At 41.7% G+C, this 20,795-nt stretch overlaps 1 protein-coding gene across 2 annotated transcripts; it reads left to right on the plus strand.

Annotated features, from left to right (window-relative positions):
- The first annotated feature begins 1,891 nt into the window (after window positions 1–1,891).
- On the plus strand, window positions 1,892–15,153 carry CLDN12 (claudin 12). Of its 2 annotated transcripts, none has more exons than XM_065939722.1 (3): window positions 1,892–1,975; window positions 3,417–3,504; window positions 11,781–15,153. In XM_065939722.1, exon 3 carries the CDS (start codon window positions 11,886–11,888, stop codon window positions 12,618–12,620), a length of 735 nt encoding a protein of 244 aa, XP_065795794.1. In that variant the 5' UTR covers window positions 1,892–1,975; window positions 3,417–3,504; window positions 11,781–11,885; the 3' UTR covers window positions 12,621–15,153. The 2 variants fall into 2 exon arrangements, with proteins under 2 accessions (XP_065795794.1, XP_065795793.1); XM_065939721.1 differs by having other exon boundaries at window positions 11,849–15,153.
- The last annotated feature ends 5,642 nt before the right edge of the window (window positions 15,154–20,795 follow it).

The raw sequence follows: 20,795 nt of genomic DNA on the forward strand, positions 1-20,795 counted from the left end.
GGGAGCCCAGAGGAGCTGCTCTGCCACAAGGCTCCCAGCCTCGGATGTTACAGTGGGCAACGGGACTAGTTTCTGGGCTGTCTCTGGCCAATGATTCTGACTCAGGGTCCTTCCTGTGCTACACGCATTGCTCAGCCAAGACAGATTTCAGCAAGGAGGATTCTGGGAGGTGGTAGGACACGTGGCATCTCCTTTCATCCTTTCCCGACTTCTTCTGGTTGATGGTGGCTTGTTAGTTCTGTTTTCCTTACCAGGACCTCCTGTCGTAAAATAACTTATGCAAATATTCACTGTAGTGCCTGGCCAGACTGGGCGGTTTTAGTCCGTGTGTTTGCCCTAACTCTGGGGCATGTAAGTATCTCATCTTTTCTGTCCCAAAGGCAAGCTAACCATAGACCTGACCTTGATTAATAAGTCTAGAAACAGAGTTGTCTTCCCTTCTGTTTGTAGCTTTAAAAAAAAATGTTATCAGCTACATATACATCCCAGCTAAAGTCTGCTAACCAGATTTAGCTAATCACCAACAATTGGGGAAAAAATATAAAATGATTTTGTACACAATTACCTGATTCAATTCCATTTTATACATTAGAGAACTGAAGTTCAGAGCAAAGAATCCTGTGTCATATTGTTTTCTTGCGTCTGCTCTTACCGGAGTTGGCCTGCAGCCCAGAGACTTTCTGTGCCCAGAGTTTCTTTACTATCTAATGCTGCCCTCTTTCTCACTGCTAATCTCTTGGCTTGGCTTTGGGATCAGATTGCTTCTGGCTTTAAAGTATCTTGCATTCTCTGAAGCAGTATGGCAGATGAGAAAGTGGTAACAGTGCACAGAGAGTAGCTTTTTCCATAACTTAATAAATAGTCCTGTTGTTACTAAAGCAGCAGAAAAATGTCAGATGATAATAGCAAATATGTACAGTCCTTATTGTGTGTTAGACACTATTGCAAATTTTTCTATGTATCGCAACTCATTTAATGCTTACTGTAGTTTTTTATATAAATACATTATCATTACAGATGAGATTCTGAGGTACAAACAGGTTCCTTTCTTTGCCCAAGGTCATACAGAGGCAAAGTGGGATAGGAATGGATGCCATCCTTTACTTTCATTTACAACTATGATGCTTTTCCTCAAACTTTTTATTTTGAAAATTTTCAAAAGTGCAGAGAATTTTAACAGTACAGTGAACACCCACATACTTAACTCTCTCTAGGTTTAACAGTTACCAACATTTGCCACACTTACTCTATCTGCATTTATGTGTGTGATCATGACACTTCAGCATCTGCCCTGAGCAGGTCACCCCCAAATATGCCTCGATGGCATACCCATTGTATTGAAGTAAAGTTACTTGAGAAACAGCAGGTGGGAAAAAATGATATACTTGGGATGGACATGTACACACTGCTATAATGAAAATGAATAAACAACAAGGACCTACTCTATAGTACATGGAACTCTGCTTAATGTTATGTGGCAGCCTGGATGGGAGGGGAGTTTGGGGGCTATGCGTCAAAACAAAATAAAAAGTTTGAAAGCAAATAAAAAACACTCTGACCACCCCACACCACCACACACCTCACTGAAAGTGGTAAATAAATCACTTAGTGGGAAATATTTATTTGGGTACCCAACTCAAAATTATTTTTAGCTCTGTTTCCTCTAACTGTTTTGTAGACCTGTGACCCAAATCTGAACGGAGGTTAAGGTGTTAAAGGAATGGGGGAGGTGGGAAGCAGAGCAGAAAGGCGGGAGGTGGTCGCAGGATATTGCCTCGGACTGCCGGCTCAGTGGATTTTGGGAATTGTAGTCCGCCAGTCGTCCAGGGCATTCCGGTTTAGGGAACCTGACTACGAATCCCAGAAGCCTTCGGAGCGGCTCTCTGGGAACGCACTTCCTGGCACGCCGAGAGGGAGACGCTCCGAGAGGCTCCTCAGTGTGGGCGAGGGAAAATGCCCTGGATGTGAGAAACAGGTAGGTGTGGGCAAGAATGTCTGGTTTCTGGGTCTTTTGCATAAGTAGTTGAGGATTTTGTGTAAGGTTGCTTAAACGAGGAGAGCCACTCAGCATTGGAGATTGCTGACCACCTTTGTGGACGTGAACGCTGAATGAGGAGGTGTTTGACGAAGCTCTCAAAATTACTTTGGACCCAGTACTATGAAAATGTCGAGGTGTCTGGCCAGGGCTAGGGGCTTGGCTGGCCAGGTGTGTGCTGTGGACGTGCTGGTTGCTATTTTTGAATCACTAGCTCATGCTGGTTGTGTAATGATGACCTGCTCTCTGTTCAAACCCACTTCGTGGTGCAGGGATGAGCTTGTTCTGAGAGTGTTCATAGTCACTGTTGCGGTCTGTTTCCATTGGCTCTAACCAGGAAAGCTCTCTGTCTTTTTTATTTTTAACCTCCTCTGTCTTTCTACCAGCTCTGATGCGCCTGAGGACACAGCTCAAAGGGAGTGCAGAGAGGGTCAGGGGGAGGCGAGCTTCTCTGGAAACCTGCTTTGCTTTTCTCTGAAGCCCAAGTTCTATGTTACAGGCTTTGCAAGGGGCCAGTCGTGACGTTAGAAGGCCAGACTTGGTGACCTGACTTTAAAAGGATAGCTCAGAGATCCTATTGTGTGTTTTATATTGTGAAAACTTAACTTTGGAGTAAGTAAGCAACTGTGACTGAAACCAACCAGACATATATTTAGAAAAGAAAAAGAAAGTCTGGTTGAAGTCCCTTTCCTGCAGACTGTTGGGAACATCATTCTACTTTATGATCATTGTAGGGCTAGCAGTATATATGTATATAGACACGCCTTAAACCAGGAAGCTCTTAGGCGTTACAAGTCTTCCTTCTCACCCTTCTATTTGAGGTAAATAGGTAAATAGTGTTTGAAGAGGAAGTTGTTGATGCTTAAGAAAGATATATGAAAACATTTAAATGGTAGGTTGAGCTGTTGGGGGAACTATAAACTGAAAAGAAATTCTAGTTGCAAGTTTTAGGGGGCATGGTACAAAGCAACTTTGATTAGTTTTGTTGTCAGTATCCTTTTAAAAGGAATAAAACTGAGGAAGAAACCTCAGGAATGTGTTTTATGCCAAGACACTAATTAGATAGTGTTTCATCAGCCCTCCTTCTTCTTTCACTGTAGTTTTGAAAAGATTTCCAAAACAGTGATTTTCATCCTTATTTTTCCTATCTTCTTAAGTCACAAAATGAGAGTTAATTTTTTCTTCTGTAGCTCATAAATAGATATTGTGTGAATTTAAGAATAAACTACCTTTTTTTTTTAAACTTACTGCCCACCTTTTTTGGCTTAAGATTTCTTTGATTTTAGATGGTTGGTAATTATTTTTCCTAATTCTATATGAATTAAAATTGAGTTTTTAAAGAAGTACATATTAATTTGGAGTATTTTTCCTGTTTCTTTAGGTCCAGGTCATCTTGGCTGTGTTCAGATGTGCATATATTTCTTCTAAGTTGATTAAAGTTGTTTTGGAACCTTCAAGTACCTCAAAGAGTAAGTGCATCCCTTGATTTTATTTCTTCCTTTTACTTCCATATATGTGACACCTTTTTCTTTTAACGAAATAAAGCTATAGGACAGACCTCCATTCCAGGTGCTATGTTGATGATCTACAGTTTCTAAGAAAACCCTTCTAAGGAAGACGGTACCTTCTAAGGTAGAAGGGACTGCTAGTGTTACTACTGAGGATTAATGTAGCTGCTATTACAGATGTGTTCTCAGGTAGCTATTCCTTAGACTTGTCCCTGAATAAAATACAGTAATGGATCTGGGAATTCTTAAAGCTCTTAGCCACTATTCCTGCTCCAAACTTCTTTGAACTTTACTCAAAACCACAGGAAAGATGTTCTTTTGAAAAATATTTTTATTTGAAATATCTTTGATAACCTTTAACTGTGTGTCATCTCCTCTGCAAGTCATTGTGGAGCAGTCAGAGGTGCAGTGGGCATTTCAGACAGAGGCCTAATCTGATTGGTCAGTAGCTGTTCTCAGAGAGAATGCTCTCAAGTAAACCTACCAATAATCGTCAGACTTAAATTTCTCACCCTATTCTGTTTTACCAAGGGTTTTACTGTTTATGACCTCACAACTGTCTTGGGGGGCATTTGAGAAATTTGAGATGCAGAGGGCATAGGTGACTTGCCCAGTTTGCAAATGGTGGTTTATGACTGGTGTTTGAGCCTTGGGTTGCCTGGGCTACAATACCACGCTGCCTCCCAGATGGAAACAGCAAGCCCACACATCTGTACGTACAACTCAGCTCAGGGCTTGTCGCCCAGCTAGTGTTCGTGTGTGCTCCTCAGGTTGTTCAAGCGTATTCTTAGCCTTGCACATCTGCTGTAGCCGCTAAAAGGGGGCTTTCATATGGCAAAAAGATGTTTCTTTCTTTTCCTCATTGACAGAAATATTTTAAAAAGGAAATAGAAATACAGGTATTAAAAAATTGTTTAACTTTGATAAGCAAACATTAATTCGATATATGAACCAGTCTTAATGGCAAGAGGCACATCCTGTATGTAACATACCTATTAAGTTGAAAACACGGGAATCAACTGTCATAATTGATTGCCTTACCATGGTGGGAATTAACCAGTGTCACTAAACTTATATTTGTGTTTCTAGAAGCAGAGGCTGCATATAAATAACCTGGGAATGGCCTCATCTTTCTTGGGAAATTTCTGGGGGAAGAAAATGAACTTCATTTTTAAAAATGAGAGAGACTTTGGCCAGTAAAGAGTGGAAAGCAGGGGCACATTCTAGAGGCAGTTTGGAGGCTTCAGAACACAGAGTATGCATGAATGTAATGAATGGAACTGATCCTGGAGCAAATTTATAACTGTCTGTGTCCTCACCCTACTCATATGAACCTTCCATTTGTTTTTTTGTTCATTCATTAAACAAATTGAATGCCTTCTATGTGCCACTGTTGGACGCAGTGAGTAAAACAGAAGGCTCTCTGTCCTCCTGGAATTTACAGTCTGGTGAGAAGGATAAACACTGAACAGAGAACATAAGCAAATTCACTGCTATCAAAGAAAAAATACAAAGGTGCAACCAGAGCGTGTAACTAGGGACGGTGGAAGGGGAAGGGTCGGAGTGGAGAGGGGAGGTTTAGGTCCAGCCTCCCTGGAAACTAGAAAGATAAGTATATTTCAGCTAAGCAAAGAATAGGATGGGATTAAGAAAGTTCTAGGAGGAAAAACAGCATGAGAAAAAGCCCACATTGAAAACCAAAATTTGAAAAGTTAAAAGAAAAGCATTATGGCTACATAAACTAATATTTAAGGTAGGAAACTGAGTCAATAAGGGGGCTAAGAATCTGGCAGGAGCCAGATAGTGGGAAGTAAACCTTTGGAAATTGTGGGAAAGATTTGAAACTTTGGAAACTTTATTCTGAGGAAACTATTAATAGAAAGCTATTGAATGCTAAGAAATGCAGTGAAATGATCAGATTTGCATTTGAAAAAATGATGTATGGTTTAAAATTAATTGGTAGAGCTCCAAGAGTGGGCATATCTTTCAGTTTTAAATCACTGAACATATTCCTTCTCTCACTGTCCCTATAAGATGTTACTTCATACCTCTAGTGGGATATACTACTTTCTATCAAATAACACATAGGTAGAGTTAAGAGCAGGGTATAAAATGTAAAGCTGCCAAAAAAAGTTACAAAGAGTGAGGACATTAATTCCAGCACCGAGATTGAAATTGAGTTAAATTGAGGTTCATAATATTTCTCTTCTGAAAAATGCCATGGTATACTTGTTCAGTTCAGTTCAATCACTCAGTCCTGTCTGACACTTTGCGACCCCGTGGACTGCAGCACGCCAGGCCTCCCTGTCCATCACCAACTCCCAGAGTTTACGCAAACTCATGTCCATTGAGTTGGTGATGCCATCCAGCCATCTCATCCTCTGTCATCCCCTTCTCCTCCTGCCTTCAAACTTTCCCAGCATCAGGGTATTTTCAAATGAGTCAGCTCTTTGCATCAGGTGGCCAAAGTACTGGAGTTTCAGCTTTCACATCAATCCTTCCAATGAGCACCCACAACTGATCTCCTTTAGGACTGACTGGATCTCCTTGCAGTCCAAGGGACTCTCAAGAGTCTTCTCCAACACCACAGTTCAAAAGGATCAATTCTTTGGTGCTCAGCTTTCTTTATAGTCCAACTCTCACATCCACACATTACTATTGGAAAAACCATAGCCTTGACTAGACGGACCTTTGTTGGCAAAGTAATGTCTCTGCTTTTTAATATGTTGTCTAGGTTGGTCATAACTTTCCTTCCAAGGAGTAACTGTCTTTTAATTTCATGGCTGCAGTCACCATCTGCAGTTATTTTGGAGCCCCCCAAAATAAAGTCAGCCACTGTTTTCACTGTTTCCCCATCTATTTGCCCTGAAGTGATGAGACCAGATGCCGTGATCTTAGTTTTCTGAATGTTGAGTTTTAAGCCAACTCTTTCACTCTTTTCTTTCACTTTCATCAAGAGGCTCCTTAGTTCCTCTTCACTTTCTGCCATAAGGGTGGTATCATCTGCATATCTGAGATTACTGATAATTCTTCCTGCAATCTGGATTCCAGCTTGTGCTTCTTCCAACCCAGTGTTTCTCATGATGTACTCTGCATATAAGTTAAATAAGCAGGGTGACAATATACAGCCTTGACATATTCCTTTTCCTATTTGGAACCGTCTGTTGTTCCATGTCCAGTTCTGACTGTTGCTTCCTGACCTGCATACAGGTTTCTCAAGAGGCAGATCAGGTGGTCTCGTATTCCCATCTCTTTCAGAATTTTCCACAGTTTATTGTGATCCACACAGTCAAAGGCTTTGGCATAGTCAATGAATCAGAAATAGATGTTTTTCTGGAACTCTCTTGCTTTTTTGATGATCCAGCAGATGTTGGCAATTTCATCTCTGGTTCCTCTGCCTTTTCTAAATCCAGCTTGAGCATCTGGAAGTTCACAGTTCATGTATTGCTGAAGCCTGGCTTGGAGAATTTTGAGCCTTTGCTAGCCTGTGAGATGAGTGCAATTGTGCGGTAGTTTGAACATTCTTTGGCATTGCCTTGGGATTGGAATGAAAACTGACCTTTTCCAGTCCTGTGGCCACTGCTGAGTTTTCCAAATTTGCTGGCATATTGAGTGCAGCACTTTCACAGCATCATCTTTCAGGATTTGAAATAGCTCAGCTGGAATTCCATCACCTCCACTAGCTCTGTTGGTAGTGATGCTTCCTGAAGCCCACTTGACTTCACATTCCAGGATGTCTGGCTCTAGGTGAGTTATCACACCATCGTGATTATCTGGGTCATGAAGATCTTTTTTGTACAGTTCTTCTGTGTATTCTTGCCACCTCTTCTCAATATCTTCTGCTTCTGTTAGGTCCATACCGTTTCTGTTCTTTATTGAGCCCATCTTTGCATGAAATGTTCCCTCTCTAGTTTTCTTGAAGAGATCTCTAGTCTTTCCCATTCCATTGTTTTCCTCTATTCTTTGCACCACTCACTGAGGAAGGCTTTCTTGTCTCTCCTTGTTATTCTTTGGAACTCTGCATTCAAATGAATATATCTTTCCTTTTCTCCTTTGCTTTTCGCTTCTCTTCTTTTCACAGCTATTTGTAAGGCCTCCTCAGACAACCATTTTGCTTTTTTACATTTCTTGGGGATGGTCTCGATCCCTGCCTCCTGTACAATGTCACTAACCTCCGTTCATAGTTCATCAGGCACTCTGTCTATCAGATCTGGTCCCTTAAATCAATTTCTCACTTCCACTGTATAATCATAAAGGATTTGATTTAGGTCATATCTGAGTGATCTAGTGGTTTCCCCTACTTTCTTCAATTTAAATCTGAATATGGCAATAAGGAGTTCATGATCTGAGCCACAGTCAGCTTCTGGTCTTGTTTTTGCTGACTGTATAGAGCTTCTTCATCTTTGGCTGCAAAGAATATAATCAATCTGATTTCGGGGTTTACCATCTGGTGATGTCCATGTGTAGAGTCTTCTCTTGTGTTATTGGAAGAGGGTGTTTGCTATGACCTGTGTGTTCTCTTGGCAAAACTCTATTAGCCTTTGTCCTGCTTCATTCTGTACTCCAAGGCCTGTTACTCCAGGTGTTTCTTGACTTCTCCTATAATGAAAAGGACATCTTTTTTGGGTGTTAGTTCTAAAAGGTCTTGTAAGTCTTCATAGACCCGTCCAACTTCAGCTGCTTCAGCGTTACTGGTCGGGACATAGACTTGGATTACCGAGATATTGAATGATTTGCCTTAGAAGTGAACAGAGATCATTTTGTTGTTTTTGAGATTGCATCCAAGTACTGCATTTTGGACTCTCTTGTTGACTATGATGGCTACTCCATTTCTTCTAAGGGATTCCTGCCCACGATAGTAGATATAATGGTCATCTGAGTTAAATTCACCCATTCCAGTCCATCTTAGTTCGCTGATTCCTAGAATGTCAATGTTCACTCTTGCCATCTCCTATTTGACCACTTCCAATTTGCCTTGATTCATGGACCTAACATTCTAGGTTCCTAGGCAATATTGCTCTTTACAGCATCGGTCCTTGCTTCTGTCGCCAGTCACATCCACAACTGGTGGTGTTTTTGCTTTGCCTCTGTCTCTTCATTCTCTCTGGAGTTATTTCTCCACTGATCTCCAGTAGCATATTGGGCACCTACCGACCTGGGGAGTTCATCTTTCAGTGTCCTATCACTTTGCCTTTTCATACTGTTCATGGGGTTCTCAAGGCAAGAATACTGAAGTGGTTTGCCATTCCCTTCTCAAGTGGACCACATTCTGTCAGACCTCTCCACCATGACCCGTCTGTCTTGGGTGGCCCCACACGGCATGGCTTAGTTTCATTGAGTTAGACAAGGCTGTGATCCATGTGATTAGATTGGTTAGTTTTCTCTGATTGTGGTTTCAGTCTGTCTGCCCTCTGATGCCCTCTCTCAGTGCCTACCATCTTACTGGGGTTTCTCTTACCTTGGACGTGGGGTATCTCTTCATGGCTGCTCCAGCAAAGCGCAGCTGCTGCTCTTTAGCTTGGATGTGGGGTATCTCCTCGCGGCCGCCACTCTTGACCTTGGATGTGGGGTATCTCCTCTCGGCCGCTTGCCGCTCCAGGTATACTTGTTGGCACTCTAAAAATAGGACTTTTAGTTAGTTTCTGGGATCTGAGGCAAGCATGCTTGAGCAGAAGCAAATTCAGGGGACTGATACAATACCGGGATTGATTTGATGCAGGATAAATTTGAACACACATTAAATTGAAATAGATATTAAATATTGATCCAGCTCTGTTTATTAGTGCCATTTGATAGTCTGTAGGCTAAGAACTTCGGAAATTTATTTATTAGTAATAAAATTCATTTTGATCTTGTTTCTCATTCTATTTGTAGGAGTCAGGGGTACAGGGGAGCTTGAATGAAGAAAACTCAATTATACTGATACTCCAAGCATTTGTCCCCTGCCTCTGAAAGCAGGAAGGAATTGTGATTGGGTTAGGACTTAGCAGTGGTGATCTGAAGGTGTTCTGAAGCTTTGAAAGGAATTGAGGGAAAACTTTTTTTTTTTTAACATCTTCACAATGTTGATTAAATTGTCTTTCTTTTCATTGCTCAGTTTTTCTCTCACCGTATATTATTCATTTTTATGAACTGGTATATCTTATTGAGTCACTTTGGCTGATACCTAACAATGATCACTTGATGTGTAGTAATCAGACACCTGTTTCATTACCAGCACTTTGAGTTTTGATAAAACAGCATATTCTTTCCCTCAGTCTGATGGTTAGCATATCGGGGCAAAGTCCAGACAGATCTTTATGGTCTGGGTGTGCCTCTAGGACCTAACATAGTGTTTTACATGTGCTGAATAGTAAATCCCTGCCGAATGAATGTTTGTGTAGTAATGGCTACTTCCTTGTCCAGTTCTATACCATTAAGAGCCTACCTTTTTAAGCTACTGTGGTCTTGGATCAGAGCCTAGTATTTATTTATTCAAATATTCCTAAAATGACTTGTGTGCCAGGCACTGTGCAAGTTGCTGTCATTGTACTGGGGAGAAGGTAAATGAGCAGAAACCAACAGAAAGCCGGATTCTAGAGACTGACAAGACTAGTGGCATTTTCCAGCGTAAATGTCCTCAAACCTGCACCAGAGTTTCCACCGTTGGACTCAGGTGGTTGGTTGGTTGCTAAAATCAGGCATTTAAAATTTGCAGGAAAAAAAAAACAAATTATGACCATAATTCCTCTAAGTATTTTCATCTATAACTTTTTTTTTTTAAAAACAATTTCTACTTTTGGTAATATTGACAGAAGACAACATGATAAACAAATAGTAAACTAAGAATAGGAAAACTTACAACTAGTTATTGTTAACTTGAGGACTTTAAAAAATAGTCACTTTTATATTTTACAATATAAAAATCACTTAAACTGATTTTTATATTGTACACTTACATATGTGTGTGTATAAGTATTGTACACATATATGTTTTCTGCCACTAAAATTATTCCCAGTTTCTGTGATTGGACTAAGTATATCGTAAATTAAAGCAGTCTGTTCTGTTGCCTTGCAGGAGGCATGATAGAAGGTAGAAAAAATACATTTGAGTGGTGTTTGGAATGAGAATTTCAAACTCCTGAAGAAATAAAGCTGAATAACATACTGGTTTTTATAAGATGTCATATACAGATAAAGAGCCCAGCCTTTTAATTTGAGATGAAGGGTCTTGCTAGCATTAGTAGAGACAGGTTGTCATTTCAGAAAGCTTTGCATTCATCTTATATGAGCAGTAATAGTAGTCTAACCAATAGTAGTATGTCAGTATTATAACCAATAACCAATAGTTGAATCTGAAAAGCATGCCAGTCATCGTAAATCAGTGAGGAAGTTGTGAAGCAGAATAACATCAGGAGCCTTTTTTCTTTTTGGTTTGACTGACTCGTTGGAGAGGAGTCTAGCCCAGTACATAGGGATGAGCTGTCTGCTGCTGCTTATTTAACGTTTATGCCACAGATGTTCTTTGAATGGCTCCATGATGGCAAGCACTGAGCTGATCACCGAGTGCTTAGAATAGTTGACACTCACATCGCACTTCCAAGGCGCCAGATACACTTTTAAGCACTTGGTGTCGTATTCATTCATTGAAGACTTAGAAAACCTGTGAGTTAGGCACTGTTACTCTCCGCATTTTGCAGATGAGGAAGATGAGACGCACAGTAGTGTTGCTGATCCCAAGTCACTTGGGTCACTTGGCTAGTAACTGAGGAAGCAGGGATTTGAATTCATGCCGTCTAGCTCAGCGTGTGCCTTCAGCTGCCCTGCTGCCCTCTTCCCCACACCTTTGCCTGCTCCGCTAGTCTCCTTTCGCATCTGCGTGAGCATTCGAGGCTGGATTTGCGTTTGGAGTTGATGGTTTGCGCATGGTGCTGTGACCCTGCACATTTGAGTGTCTGACACATCCAAGTGCCTGATACGCGGGTGTTGAATGAGTGATTTTTGAAAACTGGGAGAATTTCAGATGTGATGTTAAGCGAATTTGGAATTGTGCTGGTTGTTCCTCTGATTCACTGGCTAGAAAAATGCTCCTGTGTGCAGACGTGGGTTGCTGTGTGACCAGTCGGCGGTGAGCAGCGATGTGTGTGCATACCAGTGCTCTGCGGTCACGGGCACGTGTGCTCATACCCGTTCCTACTGCACGTGGAGACACGGGACAGAATCCCCGTTTGATTACACCTCCCTGGTTGTGTTTCCAGGCAGCCCACCCTTCCTGCTCTGCTCTCCCGGGGTCCCCTCATGATCTGTCCTCTTCTGTGTCCCCCAGTCTGACTGGCGGTACTGCACACGCCTGCCTGCCTGCCATGGGCTGTCGGGATGTCCACGCGGCCACCGTCCTCTCCTTCCTGTGTGGAATCGCCTCGGTAGCAGGCCTCTTTGCAGGCACGCTGCTTCCCAACTGGAGGAAGTTACGCCTGATCACGTTCAACAGAAATGAGAAGAACCTGACCGTCTACACAGGCCTGTGGGTGAAGTGCGCCCGCTACGACGGGGGCCACGACTGCCTGATGTACGACGCTACCTGGTACTCCTCCGTGGACCAGCTGGACCTGCGGGTCCTCCAGTTTGCGCTGCCCCTCAGCATCCTGATCGCGATGGGCGCCCTGCTGCTCTGCCTGATCGGAATGTGTAACACGGCCTTCAGGTCCTCCGTGCCCAACATCAAACTGGCTAAGTGCCTGGTCAATAGTGCGGGCTGCCATCTGGTGGCCGGGCTGCTGTTTTTCCTGGCAGGCACTGTGAGCCTCTCCCCGTCCATCTGGGTCATCTTTTACAACATCCACCTGAACAGGAAGTTCGAGCCAGTCTTTGCATTTGACTATGCTGTGTATGTCACTGTGGCTAGTGCTGGGGGCTTGTTTATGACAGCCCTGCTATTATTTATTTGGTACTGTGCTTGTAAGTCCTTGCCTTCTCCTTTCTGGCAGCCACTGTACTCCCATCCTCCTGGTATGCATACATACTCACAGCCCTATTCGGCCCGTTCCCGCCTCTCTGCCATTGAAATCGACATTCCAGTTGTTTCCCACACCACCTAATGGGGAAATCGTTGTTAAAGAAAACTTGTAGCCTCGTGTTTCCCTCGTGAAGGAGCTGTTTTGGACCTATATCCATTTTCCTCTGTTCCTGATCAGTCAATGAAGCCAAATCTATATGTCTTGGTAGGATGAAGTGCTGCTAGTTTTTATGAAAAGTACAATATTTTAAATGTGAATCATTCCTTTTATCTTGCTTCTTGTGCTCAAAGCATTTTTAACCTTCATATTGATATCTGATCAGTTATTTAGGTAGAAAGGACCTGTGTCTCAATTGAGATGATTTAGAGCCACATAGTAAAAAATGATTATTAAGAGGAGCTGTTGTATGCAATCCTTAGAAATATTTCAGAATGTCAGAATGTGTATTGCCCTTTTTCTATAATTCCTTAAATTGGTGGGAAAAAAGGGACAATTTCAAGTTAAGCTTTTCTTTTTTTTTTCAGGTAAGGGTAATAGTTTATCAGTAGCCAGTCTATCAGCTTAGGCTGTAATTTTTCTTACTTCTTTCTCGGGGCTAATTGTATTGAATAGAGTTTGGTATTTTGAAGATGACTTTCTTTTGTGAGTTCTTATCTTCTACCTCATGCCTATATTTAAAAATAAAATGTATTTTAAGTGATGTCAGAGAGAATAAGCCTAACCTTGAAAATATCTGTTAGTATGGATAACATTTAACCTAATTATAAAAGCTAATGGTTCTATAAGTTGTATTATTAGATTTAAACTGTGCCAGGTGACAGATCAGTGCTTCCTTTGAGGCAAAAATAACCTTTTCTTCCAGATATCATCAACCAGGTGGCACTCAGGCCCACATGGAATCTCTTAGTGACCAAGAGAAAGGAATAAAAAGGCCCGAGTGGTTAGTTCTTCTTCAGATAGTAGCAGAGGACAAGTGCCTGTTCTTCAGTGGCAACAGCAGAGACTGATCAGGGTGACTGCCTTTTGGGTGATGGGTGGGGTGAGGCATGGCCTCCCCATGACCATGTTCGCTCTTGATTCAGTTCCCGCCCACATCACCGATTATTTCTATGAGCGTGTATCTTTGCCCAGCACATTATTAGGTGCTGTAGAGGATACATGGAAAGTATGAGATCTTGTCCCATCTACTAAGAAATTTTACTTCAAGATAGAAGATCAAATGGTTAACTGACCTCCTTGGCAGCTGGTCTTCACTACTTAGTCATTGTTCCTGGAGTACATTTCACCCAAAGACATGGCTTTCTGGCAGACAGGCTTATTGTAAATACCAGCAATATTTGGAACCAGAAATTCAGTTTGTTGGATCCTTTAGAGCACCTACCTTAGCCTTGATGCTGTGATAACAGGGTATCAGATTCATGAGAATTGGATGGGCCACAGTGGTAAAAAAAAACAAACCCACCAATTGTTCCCTTTTCACCTCTAAAAATATGATGACATGTCAAAGAGGGAGGAGTATTTAAAATCTCTCTTCTAATGGGATAATGTTTAGAGGAAACCGTGTTAGCACTGAGATGAATGCTTAGAGATTCAGGGATATTGGGTCTTCACCCTTAGGAATTTGAGCTGCTTATTTGTTTGATGTAATTTGCTCCACATCAGTACTGTGTTCATGGGGGATTTGTTCTATCATCCATTACAAATTTCACATACAACAAGTTGCATGATCGACATGTTACTGTGCCTCTTTTGCAAATCTGAATATGCTTCTGGTACTTCTGTGTATAAAGCAGTACTTTTGTTGCTAATTCCAAACACTGGTTTATGTAAATAGCAAGTAAATCCAGTTGTATAATTTTTAAATGCCTTCAGTTGAAAGCATGCAAAACTCTGGTTTTTAAGCGATAGCTTCTGATTTCCTTCAGTTCTTTTTACTCTTCTTGGATGTAGCTGAGTTTTGATCATTCCAAGACAACAGCAGGTAGAATTTTGAGATTAATATTCATTTCCCCCTTTACTAACTAATTTATGTCCCTATTCTCACTGACTTTGTCCAGAAGTGTCAAGAATTCCACCATTCTTTCTATAAACAATGTTAAAAGCAGACCCAGCCTTTAATATTCTAGACAGTTTTTAGTCCATGGGACCATATATATAAAATGTTGAACTTTTACTACAAGCATTTTTTGGATTCTTTTCATAAACTGTAGCCTCAAATTAGTGTTTATTATGGATTCATTTGGCAAAAGAAACAGTTGTTTCCCTTATTGTCATTAATATTTCAGATTTGCTATCAGAAACTATTCTTATTCTTCAAAGCCATCAAAGGAATCCATATATTTATACTTTTTTAAAATAACTTTTGAGCATTCATCAGGCTGTCATTGTGATGGGGGATATCTTTCTTTTGTTGTTACAAGTCTCTTCATGTTAAAGGCCTTTTACAGAAGGTTGGGAAACAGTTTGGAAAACCTTAAATGTAGTATGATACACCAGTTTTGGTTTATCCAATCATGGGAGGAAAAAATGCCTGAGTTTACTTTACTTGTAAATAAATATACACTATAATAGATAGTATGTTTGCCGTAAACTGCTGTGTAAAACTTCGATAAAACTGCACTGTACTTCTTGATGTTTATTAAAAGATGTATTTTTACAAGTTTCTGTTTCTGTCCTCATTTTCATCAGTGGTTTAAAGTGAAATATTTTGAGAAATGTTTCTCAAATATGTGCAAATTGTAAAAGACACAGTCCCTTTTTAAGCCCTGTAGAATAGCAATTGTAATCAGAAAACTTGGCATTATTATTTCAGAAGCATCAAGACCCTTCATTTCTAAGAGTGGTCCTAGGAGTTCACTGGACTATTTCAACATTCCCCAGAAAAACAACAGATAAAGTCAATTGTTCCAGACTTGCCTCGTCAGTGGACTTTTCCAGTCATCTGTGCTCTTGGAGATTGAGAGTTCTCAAACAGTTAAGTGGGAGGACACTTCATTCTTCAGAACTCAAGGTTACCAGGAAAAGTGGTCCTAATAGGTAAGTCACCTCAGAATTTCCGGGACCTGGAATGAGCTTTTAGTTTTTGGCCTCCCAGTGTTAGCGTTCACAAGCACGCCTCACTGAACCCATGGCTCTAATGAGTCATTAGATGCCAAAACTATACGTTGCCCTAGAAGTGTGAAGCCATTTCAGGCTGGCCATCCCCATAGCTGATTGTACTAACACACTACAGTCTGGAGTCTGCCCCCAAGTTGCACAAACTCCCTGAGGGTGGCTGAAATGCTGGAGAAACTCCTCATGCTGACCAAATTCACAAGAGTGATTTACCAACCAGAAGTGAAAAATATAGATGGCTTGCAATCACTACCCAAGACCAATTTTTAAAAATATACCCTACACAAGAGCTCTTTGGAGAAAAAGACTGATTCTAGTCCAGGGGTAGGAAAAGAGCAAAATGAGCCCAGCACATCGTCTTCTGCAAAAAAAAAAACGCTCAAAGAAGGATGGGGACTTAGCAAATTACACAGGAATTGGTTTAAAGAGGTTCCTGCTGGTTGAATCTGGGACAATCTAAGCATCAAAATAACATGGAATCTATTGAATAAAGCAAAAATCCATGGATCCCTACTGATAGAAATGGGAAGAAAGAAAAGCTGCTTTTTCCAGTAAAATACCAAATGATCAGTATAGAAAAATAGATGGAGTTGGGAAAACATCAATGGAATTAAAACTGATTGGTGTAAGTTTGTCAAAAACAGGATATTTACATAGTCTCAAAATACTGCTCTACAAATAACTTACTAATTTCAGAGGGGAAAATAGTAACAATGGATCAACCTGGCAGTTGCAGCTTTAACCAAGTGAATAAATTTATCAACAATGTTAAACCAACACCATGCACCTCTTGATATGATGCAATGAGAAGGTCAGATCATTGCTTTTGTGTTAGTTCCACTAAGAACATTGCTTAAAGCTTATCTTGTGGAAACATGTAGCTTGTCAGCTCTGCTGTTGCGCTTTGCTTCCTTCTCTACCTCTCGTGATCTCAAAGCTCTTCAATTTTATAAAAAAGCATAAAAACTTACAGTCAAAATGATCTCTAAAATATTTCATGTTTAGGAGAGAATTTGAAGAGCTTGCATCAGGTTTCTCTGGAAAAAATAAAAAGGAAAGGTCCTTGCAGAAGAGATATAAATCAAAGTGACAGAACCATAGGACTCAAGGGAATCTGAATTAACTGTCCCATTTCATTGATTAGCAATACCTTCAGTCCTGAAGCATACTGTCAGGTTAGCCTACGGGCTATCTCCTTTCCTTCCCCTCACCCACACTGGAGACCCATTCTAGGAGAAAGTCATCCTCCCTGACCCGGCTGGGTGTCTCACCACCCTCTAGCCAGGAAGGTTCTGTGTCAGTGCCATAGCGTGCCAGAGCCCTTTAAAGCCTCACGGTAGGACTGTGGAACTCTGCGGGAAAAAGCACAACTGTGGCCGGCCTAGTATTCATATACAAATCTGCTATTAACAGGGAATTTAGGTTTTTTCACTTTGTTTGGAAATGTGCCAGCTTTCCACACTGTTCTGTGAAACAAATACTTCAGCAGATTTTGGTGAAGACAGTGAGATGGTGGATGAGGAAAGAAATTTTTTCTTATTTTCACACTGTGAAAAACCCAATGTGACTGGGTCCTATTAGTAATAATGTAGTTATCATGGTTTCGAGTGGTCCTTGTTCACTTAAATCCTCTATAGAAAAAAATATATATGTAGATTCATGTCTCCAGGGTTATGCTTTATAGAAAAAGGTAACAGTTTCTCATTAAGAGAAGAAGTGAAGTGAAGTCGCTCAGTCGTGTCCAACTCTTTGTGGCCCCATGGACTGTAGCCTACCAGGCTCCTCCGTCCATGGGATTTTCCAGGCAAGAATATTGGAGTGGGTTGCCATTTCCTTCTCCAGGAGATCTTCCCGACCCAGGGACTGAACCCGGGTCTCCCAGATTGTAGGCAGATGCTCCACCGTCTGAGCCACCACTGTAACTGCATTATGTATCGCGTGGCCTTGCTCCATAATTCACTCTTAATAGTTTGAAAGGGTGTGTGTGCTGTGCTTAGTCGCTCAGGCGTGTCTGGCTCTTTGCAACCACACGGACTGTAGCCCGCCAGGCTCAATCTGTCCATGGGGATTCTCCAGGCAAGAATACTGGAGTGGGTTACCATTTTCCCCTCCAGGGGATCTTCCCAACCCAGGGATAGGGATTGAACCCAGGTCTCCTGCATTGCATGCGGATTCTTTCCCATCTGAACTACCAGGGAAGACCATGAATACTGGAGTGGGTAGACTATCCCTTCTGCAGGGGATCTTCCTGACCCCAGAATTGAATTGGGGTCTCCTGCTTTGCAGGCAGATTCTTTACCAGCTGGGCTACCAGTAAATGAATACAGATAATTCACTTAAATTTAAAAATACTTTTTGCCCCTATGTCCATGTCTTTTTTCTTGTCCTTACTCTTAGACTAATTCTGTGGTCTGGATAGTCCAGGTTGGGAGTTGAGTACCAGGATGTTTCTGCGGAGAGTGAGGACCCTGGCTCCTGACTGATCCCCTCTGGAGTGAGCAGGTGCCTAAGAAGTCTGTCTTCCCCCTTGCTGGCCATGTGAGTGAGGACTTTGGGTCATGTTCTGACCTGCTAATCTGCTCCTGGCTGCTTCTGCTTAAAGAGCTTGAAGGTAGCAGTGCATGCAGGAGCCTGGTGGTACTAGCCAGTTGTACACATCTCTTCCCAGTTCCTTGTCCAGTGAGATCATGTTTGTAGTTTGAAACTGGCTATGGTGAAAGTATTTATGCCACAGAAATGAGCAAAAACTACAGAGTTTTTTCTTTTCCCTTTTTTCTTTCCTCCCCTCCCTCCCTCCTTCCCTTCCTTCCTTCCTTCTTTCCTTCTTCTCGTTCTCCACCCTCCTCATGTTTTTAAACACTAAATCAGCACATACCATTGCTCAGGTGAGATTAGTGTGCTGAGCTTCAAATTAGTTAATGAAGAAGCTGGGAATTATAACAAGTGTAAAACTTTATCTGTGATAAAGGGACTCTCTGAAAGAGAGTTTCAGTGGGCCCATCTCCAGTATTGCTCTTTCTCCCAACCCAGCAACAACCCGTCCTGTATACTGACAACAGAAGGAAGCTAATAAAATCCAGATATGACCTTGTCTCTCCTCAACTTTATCCAGCAGTTAGTTACCTCTCAGAACAGAATCTCAATTCTTGCTCTGAGTCTGAGTGGTAGGTCTTGTGCAGCAGTAAGCAGAGGAGTGCATCAAAGAATCTGGAGCCAGGAAAAGCACACTGCCTGGCCTCACACAGCCACAGATTATCTAGAGAGATTTCTTTTTTCATTGTGCCCATCATTGGTCAGACTTTTAGCAATTATTGACACTGACAGTATCTTACAAGTTAATGTGTAGCAGAATATAAATTTAATAATAAATAGTAGGGAATATCCCTTCTCAAGGACCTTTGGATTGGTCACATACCAATCCAAATTGGTCACAAGAGAGAGAGGCCCTCACTCTCTCGGATCACTCCCTCTGGGGTGAAGCCAGCTGCCATGTTGTAAGGACGTACACAGCCCTATAGTTAATTTAGGAAGAACTGAAGCTCCCTATGAATTTTCCAACCATATAGGAAAGCCACATTGGAAATGAGGGATTTTTGTTTCTTATATAATGGAAAAAGTGGCATGATGAATGTGATAGCTAGCCTTTAAGATGGCCTGTAATGATCCTTGCCTCCTGGGATTTATATCCTTATGCAATCCTATTCCCATACTGAATACATTAGAGTCCAAGCTCTCTCTGCTCGCAGCATGACAGGCTAGTAAACTTGGAGATGAGGTGTTTAAACAAGGAATACGACTTCGTTAGGAAAACCAACTGACAGAGAAGATGGCAGACTAATATCTCAAAATAACCATCTTATCTGGATCTAGATGCTAGGAGGTGAGGAAGTAAAGTAAAAAGGCCATTTATCTTGCAACACAGGAGGGGATGTGTTAGTTTCTTTCCTGCAGCCATTCTCAGGTGGGCTGGTTCAAGTTATCTCTGTGAGCTGAACAAAGGCATTTGTAGTCAGGCAGAGGGGCAGGGGTCCCCAGAGTAAGCCATTACGTATGATTATAATAATAAAGTAATGAAAAGCAAATCAAAGAAACAGATCCAACTAGGAATCACAACTGGCTCTTCCCTGCAACAGGGCTGATGTGTTACCAATAAGATTTTGCAGAAATGATAGCTTGTGACTTCTGAGGTTATAGGTCATAAAAGATGTAGCTTCTGCTTCTCTCTCGGATCACTTCCGCTGGGGCGAAACCAGCTTCCATGTTGTAAGGACATACACAGCCCCTACAGTTAATTTAGAAAGAACTGAGGCCCCCTACCAATTTGCCAGCCATGTTGGAAACAGACATCAGATTACTGCCACCTTGGCCAACATCTCAATTGCAATCTGACTGAAAGTCCCAAGCCAGACTCTTCTGGCTAAGCTGCCTCAAGTTCCTGACCACACACCCTGTGTGACATAGTGCTTACTGTTGTTTCAAGGTGCTGTTTGGAGCTGTCAACTTAAAAAATGATCACAACCTAAAAGTTGAGAGTTGTGCTTTATTCAGTGGGAATTTTCAGGACTTCAAGCCCGGGAGGCAGCATCTCAAGTAACCCAAAGAGAACTGCTTCAAGGAGGCATGGAGAGGAGGCAGGTTATATAGAAGTTTGCAACGAAGGGCAGGTAATCTGAACATCACAGGTATCTTGTGAATTAAGAAAACCAGACATCTCAGGTTAAGGAATTCAGTGCTTTTCTATATATGGGAAGATTCAAGAGTCTGAGCTCACTGGCATCATTCCTTTGATATGCACCTCAGCTGTCTGGGGCCAGTATCCTGCTTTATTCACATCCGTAGTTCTCATTGATTACTGTAGGGAGTGGCTGCAACCTGGTGGCTGCCAATGATACAGGCTTCATTCTGCCTCCTGAGAGCCTCTAGAGCTCAGGAATTCACGTTTGGAGAGCCAGAATCACTGACGACTGTGACATCCCTGTTTACTGATATGGCAGGAAATACTCCATTTTTCAGGAACAGTTTGTTACATGGCAGTAGATGACTGATACAAACAGCATAAAGCAAACACGGGGCAACCTGGAGGAATATTTGTCTTTATGCTATGAAGAGGTATTGTGAGCTTTCCTGGCTCCATGTCAGAAA

Source organism: Muntiacus reevesi, chromosome 6 (assembly GCF_963930625.1).
Source record: "Muntiacus reevesi chromosome 6, mMunRee1.1, whole genome shotgun sequence".
NCBI classification, from domain to species: Eukaryota; Metazoa; Chordata; class Mammalia; order Artiodactyla; family Cervidae; genus Muntiacus; species Muntiacus reevesi.

Bases quoted from the DNA above. Each gene is read 5' to 3' on its own strand.
- CLDN12 (XM_065939722.1), top strand. From the start codon at position 11,886: ATGGGCTGTCGGGATGTCCACGCGGCCACCGTCCTCTCCTTCCTGTGT.